The sequence below is a fragment of the Podarcis muralis genome, chromosome W (assembly GCF_964188315.1).
Source record: "Podarcis muralis chromosome W, rPodMur119.hap1.1, whole genome shotgun sequence".
Classification (NCBI taxonomy): domain Eukaryota; kingdom Metazoa; phylum Chordata; class Lepidosauria; order Squamata; family Lacertidae; genus Podarcis; species Podarcis muralis.
In genome coordinates this window covers 26,722,622-26,741,774 of record NC_135674.1, presented here as the reverse complement: position 1 = coordinate 26,741,774, position 19,153 = coordinate 26,722,622, and the positions used below count along the sequence as shown (strand labels likewise).

Genomic DNA, 19,153 nt, shown 5'->3' with positions numbered 1-19,153 from the left:
GGGGAAAACATTCAAACGGGCCAGCATAAAAGCCCTACGTTGGGCTGGGATTATTAATTTAGTGACATAATTGGCTCTGCTATCTAAGATATTTAAATCATAGAATATGGGGGAGCAAATTTTGTTTACAGCTGCCATAATATTTTGTCTCTCGACATCCTTTAGTCTAATTAGGATATTATGGAAAATGTATTGCTCATTAGAATTGTACAGGGGCTCCAGCTCGATGCCTAAAGATTCAATCTTTTTTTCGAGGTACTGATACCATCTTGATTTATAGGAGTCTTTGAGCAAATCAGCGAGCAGACTTGATGGAGGGCAGCGAAAATGGCAGCGTAACCAGTACTTTATTGAGGTGGACCAGGCCCAATATTCCATTGTGTGTATGCCTATTTCTGCACACATTGTTTCATATTTGATCACAGCTGGGAGTCCAAGAATACGCCTCAGAAAGCTGGAGTGAATCTTTTTTAAATCACTGTTATATGCTTGGACCCATAGCGGGATTCCATAGAATATCTGGGATTGCACTTTTGTTTGAAATATCTGATTGGCCGCAGGAATAAATTGATTACCTTTCTGATAATAAAAACGGGCAACTGCTGATGAGGTGCACTTTGCCTGTTTTATGGCATTTGTGCGATGATTTGCCCACCCTAAATTGCTCTGGAATAAGATTCCCAGATACCTATAGATTTTCACTTGTTGGATTACTTGCCCTCTTATTTTCCATTTCTCTAATTTCCAACCATTCGAGAAGACCAAAATTTTTGTCTTCTCATAATTTATAGAGAGTTTGTTACATTCACAGTAAAGGATCAGAGAAGATATAAGACGTTTCAGACCCAAGCTCGTTAATGATAGTAGGACAGCATCGTCTGCGTATAATAAGAGAGGGACTGGTTTCTGATTAAGTTTAGGGGCATGTGATTCTATTTTTTGAAGGTGATCTGGCAAGTCTGATAAAAATAAATTAAATAGAAAGGGGGCAAGAATACACCCTTGTTTTACCCCTTTCGAGTTTGGGATGTCTGATGAAAGGTGACCTTTGGTGTTAAGTTTGACTTGACAGGTATTGGAAGAGTATAGATTTTGTATTAGAATCAATAAGCGCTGATCAATTTTTAATTCTGCGAGTTTCCTCCACAGCTTTGGGCGATCAATTGAGTCGAATGCACCACGAAAATCCACAAAAGCAGCATATATCTTAGATTGCCTTTGGGATCTGTATTTTTCAACCAAATGCATAAGTATAAGGCAGTGGTCTAATGTAGAGCAACCTTTGGAGAAACCTATTTGTTCTTTCCCTGGTAAATTTAGGTTTTTCATCCAGGTAAGGAGTTTAGATAAGAGGTGCTTAGCGTAGATTTTCCCTATCACTGATAGTAGGCTTATCGGTCTATAATTCCTTGGTTCTTTTGGGTCGCCATTTTTAAAGATTGGGATAATTATTGATCTTAGCCATATCTCAGGTATGATCCCATATTTATCTATGAGAGTAAACAATTGAGCTAAGGGTTCTGCCCACCAATCTATATAGGTCTTGAATAATTCTATTGGTAGACCGTCTGGCCCAGGAGATTTCCCCGATTTGAAATTTTTAACTATCTCTCTAATTTCCTCTTCTTCTACCCTTGGCCACTCCTGGAGTTTATTGATTTTATTTTTAGTGGTCTCATTTCCTTTAGGTTCACTGTGTAGATTGTTAAATACAGATGTAAAGTATTGGGACCATTTGGATTCTGCAATTGGTGGTAGAGTTAGTTGACACTAAGATGGCGCCGAGGTAAGACGCTCTTATCGGAGCTCAAAGAAATCTTTTAACTAAATGCCTTTGTTGCTGGCTCTCCTCCTTCTTTTGGACTTTATTTCCTTTCACTACTTCGCTGTGCCTTTGAACATCTTATCTTATCCTCCTCGGTGCCGGGACTTAATGAAGTTAATGAAGTTTTAACGAAGGCTCTCAGACATTCCCTCCCGGGCATTAAGGCACTCCCTCCCAGTTTCTCGTTGACTCCTCGTGACAAACTTATTCCAAGGATCTTTAAGGACTTCTAATGGGCTTTTAACCTTAAAAACTACAAATTCATAAAACCACAAATTTCTCCCACCACCTCTAACTTCGTGGACCCCCAAACATCTCAGTTGTTTTAACAAACTGAGAAGAAGGGGGGGGGATACTTCAAAGGAGTGCTCTAATTGGACCCAGTTTTTAAACTCCTCGCAGCAGCCCAGCCAGGACTGAATGAGAAGTGAATGAGATTGCGACCTGAGAACTTTAGCACTCTATCACTCTATTTAGAAGTCTGATCTCATTGATTTAAGAAGAATCTAGCAATGAGAAGAGCCAAAAGACTCAGGTGTCCTGATACAGAAACTGACGCAGAGCCCTCTGGTTTCAAACAGAGTAATCTAGATAATTACCTGCTACCTCAAAAACAGCACATATCTCCTCCCAAAACCTTCCTCAACTCTTTACATGGAAAGACAGTTGAAGAGATATCCCTAGGAATAAATGAGGACAAGGCTACTACTCCCATAATCGAGGCACAAGCACTAATTGATAGAAAGGTGGAGCTGCTGGAGGAATGCTGCCTATTGACTGCTCAAACAGTTCAAAAAATCTTTGAACAATTACAAAACATCTCCAAGAAGCTGGATAACCCAGATGAAAGGAGGCAACTTACTCCCTTTTTGCCATCCTTAACAAGCCCTGGAGATTAAACAGACCAAATACAAATTTATACCTCTAAACCAGCCAAAAACCAGAGGAAGCCCCCCTCACTCAGTCAATCTGATACTGAGGCCATGTGAGATTGTTCTCCACATTTTTCCATATAGAGGGCCCCTACCTTACTGGGAGTCATCCTTCTGGGCCAGACATCATCTAAATCTGCTCCTAGGCCTTGAGGGTGGAAGCATCGACTTAAAAGCAGTCAAGAGGCTCACTAACGAGGGATACTCCAAAAAAGTACTACTAAGATTTGGTAGTCATAGAATTCCAACCAAAATCTTAAGGGAAAAGGCTCATTTAGCCCAGAAAGGAATTATTCCGCGTCGACACTTTGAAGATATATCACTCAGACCATTGATTGCATCTAAAAGACAGAACAAGATGAACAAGGCCATTCCACCAGAAGCCGACATCTGCCCTACTCCCGTGGAAGAACCCAGTAGATGGGAGAAACCGCAGCCAGCTACCCGGGAAATCACGCAAGAAAAATCCAAGCTCCCAAACCATGCGACTGTAGCATCAAATAACAGCCTCGCCCTTGACACAATAGACTGGACAGTCCCAGAAGAAGAAGATCTGCTGAGTAACTTTACCAAGCTACCAGATAAAGAACAAATAAACATACTCAGTAAATTGACGAAACTACAGGCCAGATTGACCGAAATTCACCAACAAGGTCAACAAAATGCAGTAGAAACAATACACAATCAAACTTTACACTTACCAGCCTTCTCCCCAAAATGCATAGTCAAAAAGAGAGCTACTAATGGAACTTTCAAATGTATAGATGCAGAGCTTCAAATCCAGCCTCCTTTAGAATATGAAATGGCAAGGAAAAACTCCAGCAATGAGACCACAAATTCCTGGCTGAGATATCAAATACTAGCTCCAAACGAAATAGGTACCCCTTATTTAAGTACTACAAAGGACTCTAACATTGCCGAACAAAAGATGACCTCCAACAGACCTGACACACTGAGCCCAACACCAAATGAGGCCAAAGAAATGGAAGTAGAGACTGAAAACAGTCCTACTGTCCATAACAGTCCACCAACCACAGAAATTTCTCAGGAACAAGGAACAGTTAAGGAAGAAAATCAAGAAAGGGAGGAAATTTTAATTTCCCGCACTTTAAAAAAGAGTCTAAAAGATCCACCATTATGTTCCCCACCGAAAGCAGCGACAAATGGCTGTATCTGCACAAGACAAAATCCCTCGCTGGACTCAATAACAGAACTAGAATGACTAAATGCTGTCAACCAGCCACCAACTCAAAAACGGATCCTACGCTTGCTGTCCTGGAATATTGCAGGGTGGGGAAACAAAGACGGAGACTCAGACCTAATGAACTTCTTTAAAGATTTTGAATTAATACTTCTACAAGAAACATGGTCAACTAGAGATATTAAAATCAATGGATTCACCTCCTATACGAAACCCGCACTGAAAACAAACACGAAGGGCCGGCCGAAAGCAGGGTTCTGTTGTATGATCAAAGACAACTTAGGGTTTGAAATCAAGCAGCTAGAAAAATGCTTACCACTTGCACAAGCTCTACTTTTAACCCAAAAAGACGATACTTTGTTACTTGTAAATGTCTATATCCCCCCAACTAAAAACAACAGCAGCAGTGAAAATTGGTCACAACTAACCTTTTATATAGAAAATTTGACCGATAAATACCCAAACGCCTCACTGATAATAGCAGGTGATTTTAATGCCAGAGTGGGAACCAACAATGAACAACTATGTAGCAAACTAAATTGGAATACTGACAATGATATCGCACATGCCCTGAAAATAGGACGATTCTCCAGAGATAGGGTTGTAAACAACGAAGGCCTACGCCTACTTGAATTATGTAACAACTTTAATTTGCAGATTGTGAACGGTTCAACAAAAGGCGATAGAAGCGGGGAGTTTACATACTTCTCCCCCCGAGGATGCAGTGTCATCGACTATATTCTTGTCCCTTATAATATTATAAATTCGATCATGGACCTCAAAATTGGAACGCGTACTGAAAGCGACCATCAGCCATTATCGTTGTCTATTAACTTAAAGGTCGAAACCAAAATAACCAAGTACAATATCATAGAACCTTCTCAATACAAACAAATGACCCAATTAAAATGGTCCCAGGAAATGAGTGCAGCAGTGGGGCAAAAACTTACAGCCAACCTGAGAAAACAAATATTATCCAACTTAAAGACCACTAATTCCCACAGTGATATTCCGAAAATTTATAATGAAATCTTCCAAATGTTCGTAGAGCTTAGTACTCCACCTAAAGTTTGGGTACTTAAACATAGCGCTAGCCCTTGGTTTGATTTGTTTACAAGAAACCCACGTGACTAGGATACATAGAAAATTACTTATAAATAAAAGATTAGGACAGGAATTTATTTCATCAGACAAAGTTAAGAAAAGAGGAGTGGTGATCTATGCAAAAGAAAAGTTGGCCCCAAAGATGATATTTAAAGATGAACAAGGAAGATATTTGGCAATTGAAATACAAGTTCAAGGAGAAAAACTGTTGATAGTTGGAATTTACGCACCAAATGAAGGGAAGGTGGAAATTTTTAAGAAGCTGCATGAGATTTTAATGGACTATCTGGACTATAATGTAGTAATGATGGGAGATATGAATGGTGTGGTTTCCACAAATATGGACAAGGCACAAAGACAGGTAATTTCCAAGGAAGGGAGATTACCAAAGACTTTCTTTGAAATGACTGAAAATATGGACTTGATTGACATCTGGAGAACAAGGAACCCTCTTGAGAGAGAGGGAACTTTCTTCTCTGAAGCAAAAATGACATGGACAAGAATTGACCAGATTTGGGTAACTAGTGGTATGGCGCCAAAGATTAAAAAAAGTAGAAATCTGCCCAAAGACTTGCTCTGACCACAACGCTGTAAAGATGGAGATGAAATTAACAACAGCTGGTTCCTTCAGATGGAGAATGAATGACACCCTCTTTAGAGATGAAGAGATCTACAAAAAGGCCCAAAAAACATTGAAAGATTATTTTGAGATAAATCTGAGAACAGAGGTGGAGAAAAGAATAATTTGGGACGCAGGTAAAGCCGTGATGCGAGGTTTCCTAATACAACAGAACTCTATAAAGAGGAAAAAACAAAATGAGAAGAAAGATAAAATTTTGGAAAAAATGAAAGAAGGAGAAAAGAAATTGAGGTCTAAACCAAAGTCTCATGAGATTTTGAGAGAAATTAAGTTTTATCAGATGCAGTATATGGAACTGATGAATCAAGAGATAGAATGGAAAATTAAGCAAATGAGACAAAGGACATTTGAATCAGCAGATAAATGTGGGAAACTTCTATCATGGCAATTGAAAAAAAGACAAAAACTGAATACAGTTACAAGCTTAGAGATGGATGGAAAGAATATTTATAAGCCAAATGAGATAAGTAACTGTTTTCAGAGTTATTTCAGGAAATTATACGCACAAGGGCCAGTCAACGAAGAAGAAATAGAAGAATTCCTTAAGAAATATGGATTACAAAAAATTTCAGAGCAAAGCAAAATGATTTTGAATGAGAAAATAACAGGACAAGAAATAGAGGGTGCCATTCAGAATATGCAATTGGGAAAATCTCCAGGACCAGATGGTTTGACTGCTAGATACTACAAAGCATTGAAGGAATGGCTGGTACAACCATTGAAGGAGGTTTGTAATGAAATTTTGGAGGGGGAAAAGGCACCTGAATCGTGGAAAGAAGCTTTTATTTCACTTATACCGAAAACTGAGACTGAAAAGAACCAGGTTAAAAACTACCGCCCTATATCATTACTTAATGTGGATTACAAAATTTTTGCAGACATTTTGGCAAAAAGACTGAAGAGAGTGTTGGTAGGAGAGATTCATAAGGACCAGGCTGGCTTTCTTCCAGGGAGACATATGTCAGACAATGTGAGAAATATAATAGACATTATGGAATTGTTAGAAGTGAACATTAATACGAAGGCTGTGGATGCGGAGAAAGCCTTTGATAACATTTCCTGGAGTTTTATGAAGAAGAATCTCCAAGGGATGGGGGTAGGCCAAGGTTTTGAGAACGGTATAGGTGCTATATATTCTGAACAAAAAGCAAAGTTAATTGTTAACAATGTGGTTACGGAAGAAATACCTATAGAAAAAGGAACACGACAGGGATGCCCTATTTCGGTCTTGGAGGTTTTGTTAAATATGATTAGAGGGGACCAGCTGGTTAAAGGAGTTCAGGTCAGAGCCAAACATTACAAATTGAGGGCATTCGCAGATGATCTAGTACTGACTTTGCAACAGCCAGACACTAGTACTAAAAGAGTTTTAGAATTAATCGAAATATTTGGTCAGGTAGCAGGATTTAAACTGAATAAGCAGAAAACTAAAGTTTTGGAGAAAAATCTAACAAATGCTGAAAAAGAGAGGTTTCAGAGTGAAACAGGCTTAGTGATAGCAAAGAAAGTGAAATACCTGGGGATAAATCTAACATCTAAGAATGTGAATTTATTTAAAGACAATTATGATAAATGCTGGACAGAAGTAAAGAAAGATTTAGAAATATGGTCAAGGTTGAGACTTTCCTTGTTAGGCCGAATTGCTGTCATCAAGATGAATGTATTGCCTAGAATGTTGTTTTTGTTTCAGACACTGCAGATTGTGGACAGGATGGACTGTTTCAAGAAGTGGCAGAAAGACATATCTAAATTTGTCTGGCAGGGCAAAAAGCCCAGAACCAGGTTCTAAAGCTCGCCGGAGGGAGGGGGAAGACTCAGGGGACTCAGCGTCAGAAGAGTCTAGGAAAGGCAGGACCTCGGCGGACAAGCGGACCCAGAGGAGGAGGGAGCAGAGGAAGAGGTGGAGCAAGGCTAGGGTCTTAAACTGGTGTCTGGGGGGAGGAGACTCAGACGGAGCTTCGGCGGTCTAGGGTTTAAGACGTAGAGCTGCGCGCCGTGGCTGTAAAAGAGAAACTGAACTTCAATAAAGACTATTTTATATAACAACGGACTGGCGTTGGTCCTCTGTGAGCTGGGACCTGAGGCAGCTCTGACAGTAAGCTCCGTCTCAAAAAATTGAACCCTCGCAGTGCGAGTTGGCGCAGCAAGGGGCAAAACTTGGTGTTTTGCGAGCTCACGAAGAGAGGCAAAGATGACTACAGAGGAGAAGGTGAAAGAGCTGGAACAAGCAGTCACGACACTTTACGCAGAAGTGCAAGTTTCCAGAAAAAGAGAGGAAGAAGCAGTAGCGCTCTGCGAGGATCTGCGGACCAGGTGGGAAAGATTGGGCAAGGAGGGGCTGCCAGGACCCAAACCGGAGGGAGTTGGCCTCGGGAAGAGGGGGGGCAGCATCGTAGCCCATTTTGACGGGAACCTGCAGCAGTATCCTAACTTCAGAGCAGACATAGTTTTCGCGCTCAAATTGCTTCAGAAAGACTTTAGAGATGAGGAGGAGAAAGTAGGCTTCATAATAACTCATCTGCATGGGGAAGCTAAATCGTGGCTGCGCACTTTATGGCGCGAAAATGACCCCGCCCTCAATGATTCAGACGCATTTCTCAAAGCTATGGACGCTTGTTTTAAATCAACGGTAGATGTGGATGTAGCCAGGAGGGAAATGCATGGGCTGAAGCAGGGCAAAGGCACTGTAAGACAATATCACTCCCGCTTTTTGGCGTTGGTAAATGTGCTCGGTTGGGAGAAGAACTCCGCTGCCGTGAGAGATCTGTTCTGGGAAGGACTAAATGGGTCTGTGAAAGATGAGCTGGCAAGGGGGGAGAGACCTACCAGCACCACGGAAGTCATACAGAAAGCCCTGGCGGTAGGCGTGCGCCTGGAAGAACGCCCTTGGAGCAGGAATGAGGGAAGTTTAGGGCGCACACCAGCCAGGACAACTCCTTTCCTACCCAGAGAAACGGGACGCGCAGAATCCACGCCTCCATTGGGGAGGGGAGAAGAACCAATGGAGATAGGTGGTGCTAGGGCTCAGACAGCAACCAGAGCCCAAACACCAGGAGCAGTCAAGGCGAAGACTCCTAGAGGGAACAGGAAGTGCTACATCTGCGACAGTGCACAGCACATGGCCAAAGAGTGTCCCCAGAGGATCCAGAAGCACACTGCAGCCTCAGCAACAGTAAGGGGAGCAGATCAACAGGAGGAACAGCTGCAGGGAAACGAAGAAGCCTGGTTGGAGGGAGTGGTGCTGGGGCCCAGCCAGGGAAGTCAGTGAAGCAGTCCCCAGAGATTTTACAGCCCACAGATCCCCTCCCACCCAAACCAGTGGTGCAACTCACCGCATCGCTCCAACTGCCAAATGGACTCACCCTGGAAGTTCCTATTACCATTGACTCTGGCAGTAACGCAGACTTTGTAGGAGTGGACTTTATCAGGCAACATCGCATAGCGATCCTACCAGCCACGATGCCCCTAAACGTAGTCACGGTCGATGGCAGGGAGCTACTGGGAGGACAGGTGGCACAACAAACACCCCCTATGGTGATGCAAATTGGAAATCACCGCGAAGTCATAAGCTTCAACGTCACCCACCTGTCGGACACACCCATAGTGTTGGGCATGAGTTGGCTGGATAGGCACAGCCCGGCATTGGCATGGTACCAGCGTCAATTGACCTGCTCCTCCTACTGCGCGGAACACTGCATCCGGACCAGCCGGGAAGAGGAGGGGCAAGAGGATCCACTACAGTTACACCTAGGCATGGTCCAAGCAGTACCGAACAAGTACAAGGCGTTTTTGGAGGTTTTCTGCGAGAAGGAAGCGGACAAGCTGCCGCCCCACAGGCCCTACGACTGCAAGATTGACCTCCTCCCGGGGGCGACGCTGCCTACTGGAAAACTGTATTCCATGTCTGAAGACGAACTGCAAGAACTCAGGGAGTTCATAGATCACAACCTGAAGCGGGGATTCATCCAAGAATCCAAGGCAGTGGGGGGCAGTCCCGTGTTTTTCATTAAGAAAAAGGACACGTCCCAAAAAAGGCTGATAGTTGATTACAGGATCATAAATTCCAAGACAAAGCCCACAGCTTTCCCCATGCCCAAGATCGACGACCTGCTCGCGACGGTGAGGAAGGGACGGATCTTCACCAAGTTGGATTTACGAGGAGCGTACAACCTTATACGCATGAGGGAGGGCGATGAGTGGAAGACGGCCATGTTTACACCTCTAGGCACCTATGAATATCGAGTTATGCCATTTGGTCTCCAAAACGGCTCCCACTGCTTCCAAGCTTTTATGCACCACGTGTTAGCGGGACTCCTCTACAAGAAGTGCGTCTGCTTTCTGGACGACATCCTGATCTTCTTGGAATCGCAGGAGGCTCACGAGGGAGACGTCAAGGAGGTCCTGCAGAGACTACGGGAGCACAGACTTTACGCCAAGCTGGAGAAGTGTCAGTTCGACATGACGGAGGTGGATTTCCTGGGCTACAAGCTGTCCGACAAGGGGCTCGCCATGGACAGCGCCAAGGTCCGCTCAGTGTTGGACTGGAAGAGCCCGCGCAATAGGAAGGAGGTCCAGAAGTTCGTCGGTTTCGCCAACTTCTATCGCAAGTTCATCAAAGGGTTCGCGATGGAAACAGCGGCCATCACGGACACCCTCAGCTCCAAGAAGAAGAAGTTCACCTGGACGGACCAGGCGGAGCAGTCCTTTCGGAAACTCAAGCAGCTCTTCGCGTCCGAAGAACAGCTGCTGCACGTAAACCCCAGCAAACCAATGTGGGTTGAAACGGACGCCTCGGACAGAGCGGTGGGGGCGGTCCTGTTGCAGCAAGACCCGCAAGGGGATTGGAGGCCGTGCGCATTCTACTCCAGGAAACTTAGCAAGTCGGAACAGAACTACACCATCTGGGACAGGGAGTTGCTGGCCATTCATGCAGCCTTCAAAGCGTGGTGGCACTTCCTCATCGGAGCCAGACACACAGTGCAGGTCCGCACGGACCATAAGAACCTGGAGTACTGGCGCACGGCGCGGTTCCTGAACCAGAGACACATCCGCTGGGCGGAGTTCTTTGCGGATTTCGACTTCCGGATAGAATACATCCCGGGAGACAGCAACGTCATGGCGGATGCACTTTCCAGGAAACCACAGTAACTCGAGGAAGCGGAACCGGTGGCGGCCAAGCACATTTTTGCACCGAAAGCGTGGGCGTGCGCTTCAGCCACAGTGGACCTGGACGCGGTGCGTCGCACGCTGCAGACGGACTCGTTCGCACGATCCAAGATGGAGGAGGTGCAAAGAGGCACAGCGAAGGACGGAGAGTTCCAGATACGCGACGGACTACTCCTCCGCAAAGGGGCTCTCTACGTGCCGGGGGACGACCTCCGCGCGAAAGTCCTGCAGCAGTTACACGACGCGCCCAGCGCTGGGCACTTCGGGAAGGACAAGACAGCGGAATTAGTAGCCAGAGACTTTTGGTGGCCCAAGATGAAGGGTGAAGTCGAGGATTACGTCGCTCGGTGTGACACATGCCAAAGGGCCAAACCAGTACACAGGGCACCGGCGGGACTGCTGGAACCGCTTCAGACGCCGTTTGAACCGTGGAAGAGAGTAGCCCTGGACTTTGTCACAGATCTGCCCAGCTCGAGAGGCAAAACAGCGGTACTCGTGGTCGTAGACCTGTTCACCAAGATGGCGCACTTCATTCCTTGCGCGAAGGTGGCCACGGCGGAACAAACCGCCAAGCTGTTCATAGACCACGTGTTCAGAGTTCACGGCTTGCCGAGGTCCATCCTATCCGACCGCGGGCGCCAATTCGTCTCGAGTTTCTGGCAGAAGCTGCTGGGCATCCTGAACGTCAAGATCAACTTAGCGTCGGCACGACACCCGCAGACCAACGGACAAGCGGAGAGGGTCAACGCCATCATGCAGCAGTACCTGCGATGCTACGCGAACCAACAACCCTCGACCTGGGTGGACTACCTACCGCTGGCCGAGTTTGCCTACAACAACACAAAGCACACATCGACAGGGGTGACGCCGTTCTTCGCCAACAATGGGCGGCATCCCAGAACCTTCCCGGGGTTAGAGACGAAGGGGGAGGGGGAGCCACAGGGGGCAGAGCACTTGGCAGCAGAGTCGCAGGAGGTCCACGAGCAACTCCGAAGGAACTTAGAACTAGCAAAACACGCCTACAAAATGCAGGCAGACAGGCACAGGAGAGTCGGGGAAGACATCCAGGTGGGGGATTGGGGATGGTTAGCAGCTCAGGGAGTGCCGGCCAGAACGTTAGCTAAGAAGAAGCTTAGACACAAGCAGCTAGGGCCTTACCAAGTCGAGGCGCAGATCAATCCAGTGGCCTTCCGGTTGACACTCCCGGAGGGTTCCAGAATGCACCCGGTCTTTCATAGGTCGGTGCTCACATCCTACAAGGAACCCCACAGGTTTCAGACCCCAAGGGCCGCACCAAACCCACTGAGCAAATCACCAACAGGGAAGGGGTCACCGAGGGCGGCACCACTCAACGAGGTCACGGAGATTTTGGACTCGAGATGGGGGGAAGAGGGAGTTGAATATCTTCTCGCCGAGGAAGGTACCCCGGCCAGCGCCAACAGGTGGGTACCGGACTATGCCTTGGAGGAGCACTACCTCAAAGACGAGTTCCATGCACTATTCCCACACAGACCTATGCTGGCAGATTATTTCGACGACTGGCTCTTCACACCCACACTCTCAGCCAGCACGTTCCCCGGGTTCTCATCAGATGAGGAGCCGGCGCCAGACACACAATCCCCGGAGGGATCACTCTCGGGGTTTGCCACAGACCGCTCTTATTGGTGGGACAATCAACCGGAGGTGGGGTGGAGCAGGGAACTGCTGAGGGGGCCCTTACATGCAGCATCGCCCGAGGCAACAGGGGGACAGACGGACATGGACGTGTTGGGGGAGGATCCTGGGTTCGAGCACAGCTGCAGAGAGATAGAAGCAGAGGAGATCGACGTCGACGAACCCATCATGGACTGGCCGGATCCAGCTGGCGAGCTCCACACCAGGGGGGAAGAACTGTACCCCGCACTCACCCCCACAGCACTGGAGCACCCGGAACCCGCACCCGAAGAAGGGGAGGGGGGGAGGGGGGCTTCGAGGGGGATGGATGTCAGGGGCTCAGGAGCAGAGGCGCAGGGGAGAGAGGAAATGGAGAGCGAAGGGGAAGAATCTGAGGGCAGCGGAGGGCAGAATGACAGTGACCCGAGAGATTCCATAAGCCTCTCCAGTGAATCAGAAGATTCCCAGAAGGGGGTGCCGATGGCCAGGGCAAGGGGGGGTCCCAGGGGGGACACACCAGAAGCAGGGGGCCAGCGGAGACTCCCAGAGCAGTAGCTGGAAATCAGGATCAGCTTCCCCACCAGAGCGTAGTGGGGGGGAAGAGCCCCATAGGTCAGAGTCAGCGTCTCCTCCGGCAAGCAGGGAGGAGGAGTCAGACCCAGCTAGCATCCCCGAAGAGGGAAGCAGCGACAGGAGCAGTATAACGGTCAGAAGGAAGGTGGCAGGCTGGGCGCGTGCGCCAAGTTCAAATGTACAGGCGCGCGGGACAGCAGAAAACCCGGATTGGGAACCAGGTCCTAAAGCTCGCCGGAGGGAGGGGGAAGACTCAGGGGACTCAGCGTCAGAAGAGTCTAGGAAAGGCAGGACCTCGGCGGACAAGCGGACCCAGAGGAGGAGGGAGCAGAGGAAGAGGTGGAGCAAGGCTAGGGTCTTAAACTGGTGTCTGGGGGGAGGAGACTCAGACGGAGCTTCAGCGGTCTAGGGTTTAAGACGTAGAGCTGCGCGCCGTGGCTGTAAAAGAGAAACTGAACTTCAATAAAGACTATTTTATATAACAACGGACTGGTGTTGGTCCTCTGTGAGCTGGGACCTGAGGCAGCTCTGACAGCATGCATATATATGGTACGACAAGGTAAAAATTCATAAAGGTTTTAAAAACCATATTGTCAGGAAAGCATTATATAACGTTTGGATGCGGTATAAAGACTTATTGGAAAGCAAAACTCCCAGGTGGTTATCACCAATGGAAGCCAAGGAAGTGAAAAAACTTAATATGGAGTCTAAATGGCCAAAATATTGGGAAATTTTAGAGCAAGACGAGGGAAAAGTCAAACTACAGAGCTATGAAAAACTGAAGTTTAAGGTACGAGACTGGCTTCATTACTATCAAATAATGGAGGTGTTTAAACAGGACAGGAAAATTGGCTTCCAGATGGAGAGGTCAAAATTAGAAACAGAACTGTTAGAACCCAATACTAAGAATTTGTCAAGAATGTATAATCTGCTGTTGAAATGGAATACACAGGATGAAACGGTGAAATCAGCAATCATTAAATGGGCACAAGACATCGGTCATGACATTATGTTTGCTGACTGGGAACAGCTATGGACCACCGGTGTTAAGTTTACGGCATGTAATGCCTTAAGAGAAAATATTATGAAAATGATTTACAGGTGGTACATGACCCCAGTCAAGATTGCAAAAATTTATCATTTGCCCAATAATAAATGCTGGAAATGTAATGAGGCTGAAGGTACCTTTTACCAGCTTTGGTGGACCTGCCCGAAGATTAAAGCCTTTTGGGAAATGATCTATAATGAAATTAAGAAAGTCCTTAAAAGGACCTTTCCTAAGAAACCTGAGGCTTTTCTCCTGGGCATGGTTGGCCAATTGGTGTTAAGGAAGGATAGGACGTTTTTTATGTATGCTACTACAGCAGCAAGGATTCTTTTAGCAAAGTATTGGAAGACAGAAGAACTACCCACGCTGGAAGAATGGCAGACGAAGGTGATTGACTATATGGGACTGGCGGAGATGACTGGCAGAATCCGTGACCAGGGGAAAGAGACAGTGGAAGAAGACTGGAAGAAATTCAAAATATATCTTAAAAATTGTTGTAAAATTGAGGAGTGTTAAAATGTCAAGGAATTGGGAAATAGAGAATTGCAGCTGTAATTAATAAGTTAGAGAAGAACTCAAAAGAAAATGAATTGAATAATTAGTTAATTGGAGGAGTTGCTGAAGAAATGTAAAACAAGGATGCAGAAAAGGGGAGGTATGGGGAAGTCTGGGAAGTAAGGTGTATGAAAGTAAGGTTATGAAATTATACATGTTTATATGTTTGTATGTTTGTGTATTGTGTATTGTTTGTGTTTATTTTGTGTTTGGAAAACCAATAAAAAATTTATTAAAAAAAAAACAAAAAACGAGCGGTCCACTTGGTGGCTTACCTGTCGCACATCCGTACGGCATACGCCCTTTCCGGGGAGGCCGCCGCCATTAGCTATGATAAGAAGTTCCGCAGGAAGGCCTCTAGGATTCCGTTAGCGCGCTGGGATCAAATTGCAAACGGCATCTGGTCGGTAGCTGTGGGTCCGTATGTCGAGAAGAAGCAGGTTGATTCTTATCGTTCGGCCAGGGTTGACCTACGGAGGGACATTAAGCGGAAGATATGTTGGGAGTTTAACAAAGGGTCATGCCAAAGGCACTCTTGCAAATACCCTCATGAATGCGAGAGATGCGCCGGGGCTCACCCAGCTGCAGCTTGTTTTAAGGGAGGAAAGCAGCCCTTTTGTGGAGGCCGGGGGTTCCACCACTCCAGTTCCAGGGGAGCCCCAGCGGCTGGAAACAGAAGATAAGGTAGTTCTGGAGCTAGCCTTTTCCCCGATCAAGCTCGCTCCTCTCCGCGACCTTCTATCCTTTTACCCGGACAAAAACGCAGCTTCCTATCTTTGGGAGGGATTTTCCAGTGGGTTTCGAATTCCAGTAGCAAATTCTTTAATAGCAAAGGATTCCCCTAATCAAAAGTCTGTTAGGGAGAGGCCAGAGGTAGCGGAGAGGAAGGTAGCTAAGGAAGTAGGTGCAGGGAGGGTAGCAGGCCCATTTAATAGCCCACCTATCTGGAACTTGCACATCTCACCTTTAGGCATCGTCCCCAAAAAGACCCCCGGAGAATTCAGGCTTATCCACATTCTCTCTTATCCAAAAGGCGGCTCTGTAAATGATGCCATTCCACCAGAGTTATGCTCGGTTAAATATGCCACCTTCGGCCAGGCAGTAAAACTTATTAGGGGTTTTGGTCACGGAGCACTGCTAGCGAAGTGAGATATAGAATCGGCCTTTCACCTTTTGCCGGTTCACCCTAATGACTTTTGGTTGCTGGGTTTCAAATTCCAAGGGAAGTATTATGTTGTTAAGGCTATGCCAATGGGCTTTTCAGTAGCGTGTTCAGCTTTCAAAACATTCAGCATGTTTTTGGATTGGGCCTTGCGTTTTAGAACAAATTCTTCCGGGGTGACGCACTATCTTGATGACTTTCTTCTCGTGGGGAAGTCCGATACCAGGGAATGTGCCTCCCTTCTTGGTGCATTTTCAGCCTTAGCTCAGGACCTGGGTGTTCCCTTAGCAGCTGATAAAACTGAGGGCCCGACCACACGACTCACCTACTTGGGCGTGGAACTGGATACAATTGCCCAATCATCCCACTTACCTAAGGAAAAAATAGACGCCCTTCTGGAAATAATCCATAAAACCCTCATGTTAAAAAAGGTCACTCTTAGACAGATACAATCCCTGTTAGGTCATTTTAACTTCGCCTGCAGAGTAGTTTCCCCGGGACGCCCCTTCTGCTCCTGCCTGGCCACGCTTTCAGCCGGTCTCAAGCATCCGCACCACAGAGTCAGACTTCCTAAGTCAGTTAAGGCTGATCTAGAGATCTGGATAACATTTTTGAATCACTACAATGGAGTATCTTTCTGGCAGGAAGTCCTTAACTTGTCCTCAGATTTCCAGGTTCAATCAGATGCGGCAGGGTCCCTGGGCTTTGGCTTGTTCTTTAGAGGTTGGTGGTGCGCTCAGCAGTGGCCAGCAGGATGGCAGGGCAAGGCTATCATGCAGGATCTCACTTCCCTTGAGTTTTTTCCCATAGTAGTGGCCGTGCATATTTGGACGGAGGAGTTCCGGAATCGCCGGGTGTGCTTCAGAACTGATAACCAGGGGGTGGTGAACATACTGGCTAGGCAGTCATCTCGTTCCGAGAGGGTGTCGTCCCTCCTATGGTCGTTCGTCCTCCGGTGCCTTGAGTATAACATAATTTTTTCGGCCACATTTATACCGGGGGTCAATAACGATATAGCGGATGCCTTGTCTCGTTTCCAGATGCCTCGCTTCCGATTGCTAGCACCTGGAGCTCAACTGTTGCCCGAACCCTTTCCGGAGCACCTGTGGAACCTTGGAGACGCAAAGTGATTAAGGGAGTATTAGCGTCTGTCGCACCTTCCACCCTCAGATCTTACAAGAAAGTGTGGTGCGATTTCATGGGTTTCAGGTCAGGGATATCGGGGCTTTCACCTAACGTGCCACCCTCCACTGATGACGTTCTGCAATACCTCTCCCACCTTGATGATTTGGGCAGGGCCTCCAAAACTTTAAAGATACACGTAGCCGCCATCAGCTTCTTTTGTAAAGCCATGTTTTCCTCCGACCTGTGCAGTGACTTCCTGATCCGCAGAGCTATTGAAGGTTGGGGTAGGCTGCAACCCCCTAGAGCCGAGGGCCGTAAGCCAGTTTCTTACGGGTTGCTCTCTCAAATACGCATAAAGCTTAGGTCGATCTGCTGGACCAAGTTTGAGGCCCGCCTCTTTTCCGCGGCATATGCTATCTCCTTTTTTGGCGTGTTTAGGGTTGGCGAGGTAGTAGCCGAGGTTACCGCAAGTGGCTCAACGCGCGGCCTCCTCATGGAGAACATGCAGATGTCCGAAGCTAGCATGACGGTGCGGATACGTCAATCTAAAACCGATCAGGCTGGGAAGGGTTCCCTTGTTAAACTGACAGCTTCTGTGCAGCAGGGCCCATGCCCGGTCAAGGACACCAGGCAGTACCTTTACCTCAGACCGCCAGGTCCTGGCCCGCTCCTGGTTCACGAGGATGGGTCACGATTGATGAGGCACCAATTCACAAGGGTACTCTGCAAAGCTATAGACGCCTGTGGTTTATCTTCCCAGGATTACGCAGCACACTCGTTCAGGATCGGTGCCGCCACAACAGCTGCCCACTTGGGCCTGCCGGCAGATAGGATTAAAGAAATGAGCCGCTGGAAATCCGATGCTTATAAAGGCTACATTCGTTAGCATGCGCTGAACTTCGCTACATTATCTCCACTTACCCGTCCTTTCTTTCTTTTATCCTTAGACATCTTCAGAAAGAGTGTTTGGATCTGCGGCCACAGTATAGTTCATTGGGCCCACGTACGGTCAGCTAGCTGCGGCCTCAACCCTAATCTCGGGTTGCCATCTGGAATGCGAGTTTCCTGGTTTTCAAGGCGAGGCATGCGTTGGGAGGAACTCATGCCATTGCTGAGAGAAAAAGTTGCCGCGTTTGGCCCCCCTGACATCCTTATCCTTCAACTGGGGGAGAATGACCTCGTTAGCAGAAGAAGTGCGGACTTGTTGTGGAACATAAAAAGAGACTTGGATGAGCTTGCTGCCTTGTGTCCCGGAACAACGGTGTTCTGGTCCTCCTTCCTAAAGAGAATAGTTTGGTGCGGTGCGCAGAACACTATGGCCATAGAAAAATCCAGGAAACTCTTAAATCGCGCAGTAGTCCGCTGGGTGCGCTTTATGAATGGCCGAGTCATTTCTTGTGACCGTATCCGGATTGGCGATCAGGCCTTGTTCCGGAATGATGGGGTTCATCTTTCAGATCGGGGGAACGATATTTGGTTAGGTAGCATCATCAGCAGTATCAGGGATTGGTTACAGCTGTGAGGGTATTGGCGGCGGGCTTTTTGGGCTCAGATGGCGGTTAGGCATTGGAATGTGTTTGTGGTGTGTGAAAGGGCTAGGTGTGGCCATCGCCTACGCCTTCAGTTTTTGGGTATTCCGTTAAAGGAATCTGGCGGTCGTGGATCCTGTCCGCTGCCTGTGTGACGGGGGGCCATGGCACGACCCTCGGTGACATCAGGGGAGAGCTTATAGTTGGATTAGCATCAACAGGCTCCACCTACTGGTGAATAAACCCCCTTTTAGACTCACCCCTGTCCGAGTGGGTGGAGTCAAGTGACGTGATCCAATGCCTAAGCCAATACCTTTTCACTTGCTGTAATCAATAAAGTTGTGGCCTTTTTCTTGCCCATTAACCTTATATTACGTGTCCGTGTGTCTTCATTCCACTAAGTGGGGATTGGGTCCTCGAACCACAATATTGTAGTACTCCAATAATTTGGCAAACCACTCTATTTTTGTCAGTACAATACCACTTTTCCAATTTTTCGCAATCAATAGCCTTGCGGCTACTGTTGCGTATAAATATAAGGTCTTGTCTTCTTCCTTTAGGCTTCCTGGTACTATTCCCAATAGAAAACCTTCTGGTGTTTTCCTAAATGAATATCTGAACATTTTTTTCATTTCGTTAT

General features: G+C 46.9%; 1 protein-coding gene across 1 annotated transcript in view; it reads left to right on the top strand.

Moving 5' to 3' along the window:
* The window catches only part of LOC144326338 (uncharacterized), a 28,065-nt gene extending 9,559 nt beyond the window's left edge, over positions 1 to 18,506 (top strand). Inside the window, exons 3-4 of the mRNA XM_077922874.1 lie at positions 16,900 to 17,865; positions 17,932 to 18,506. Of these exons, the coding sequence (XP_077779000.1) occupies positions 16,900 to 17,865; positions 17,932 to 18,506 (1,541 nt within the window). The remainder of the gene's footprint in view (positions 1 to 16,899; positions 17,866 to 17,931) is intronic.
* The last annotated feature ends 647 nt before the right edge of the window (positions 18,507 to 19,153 follow it).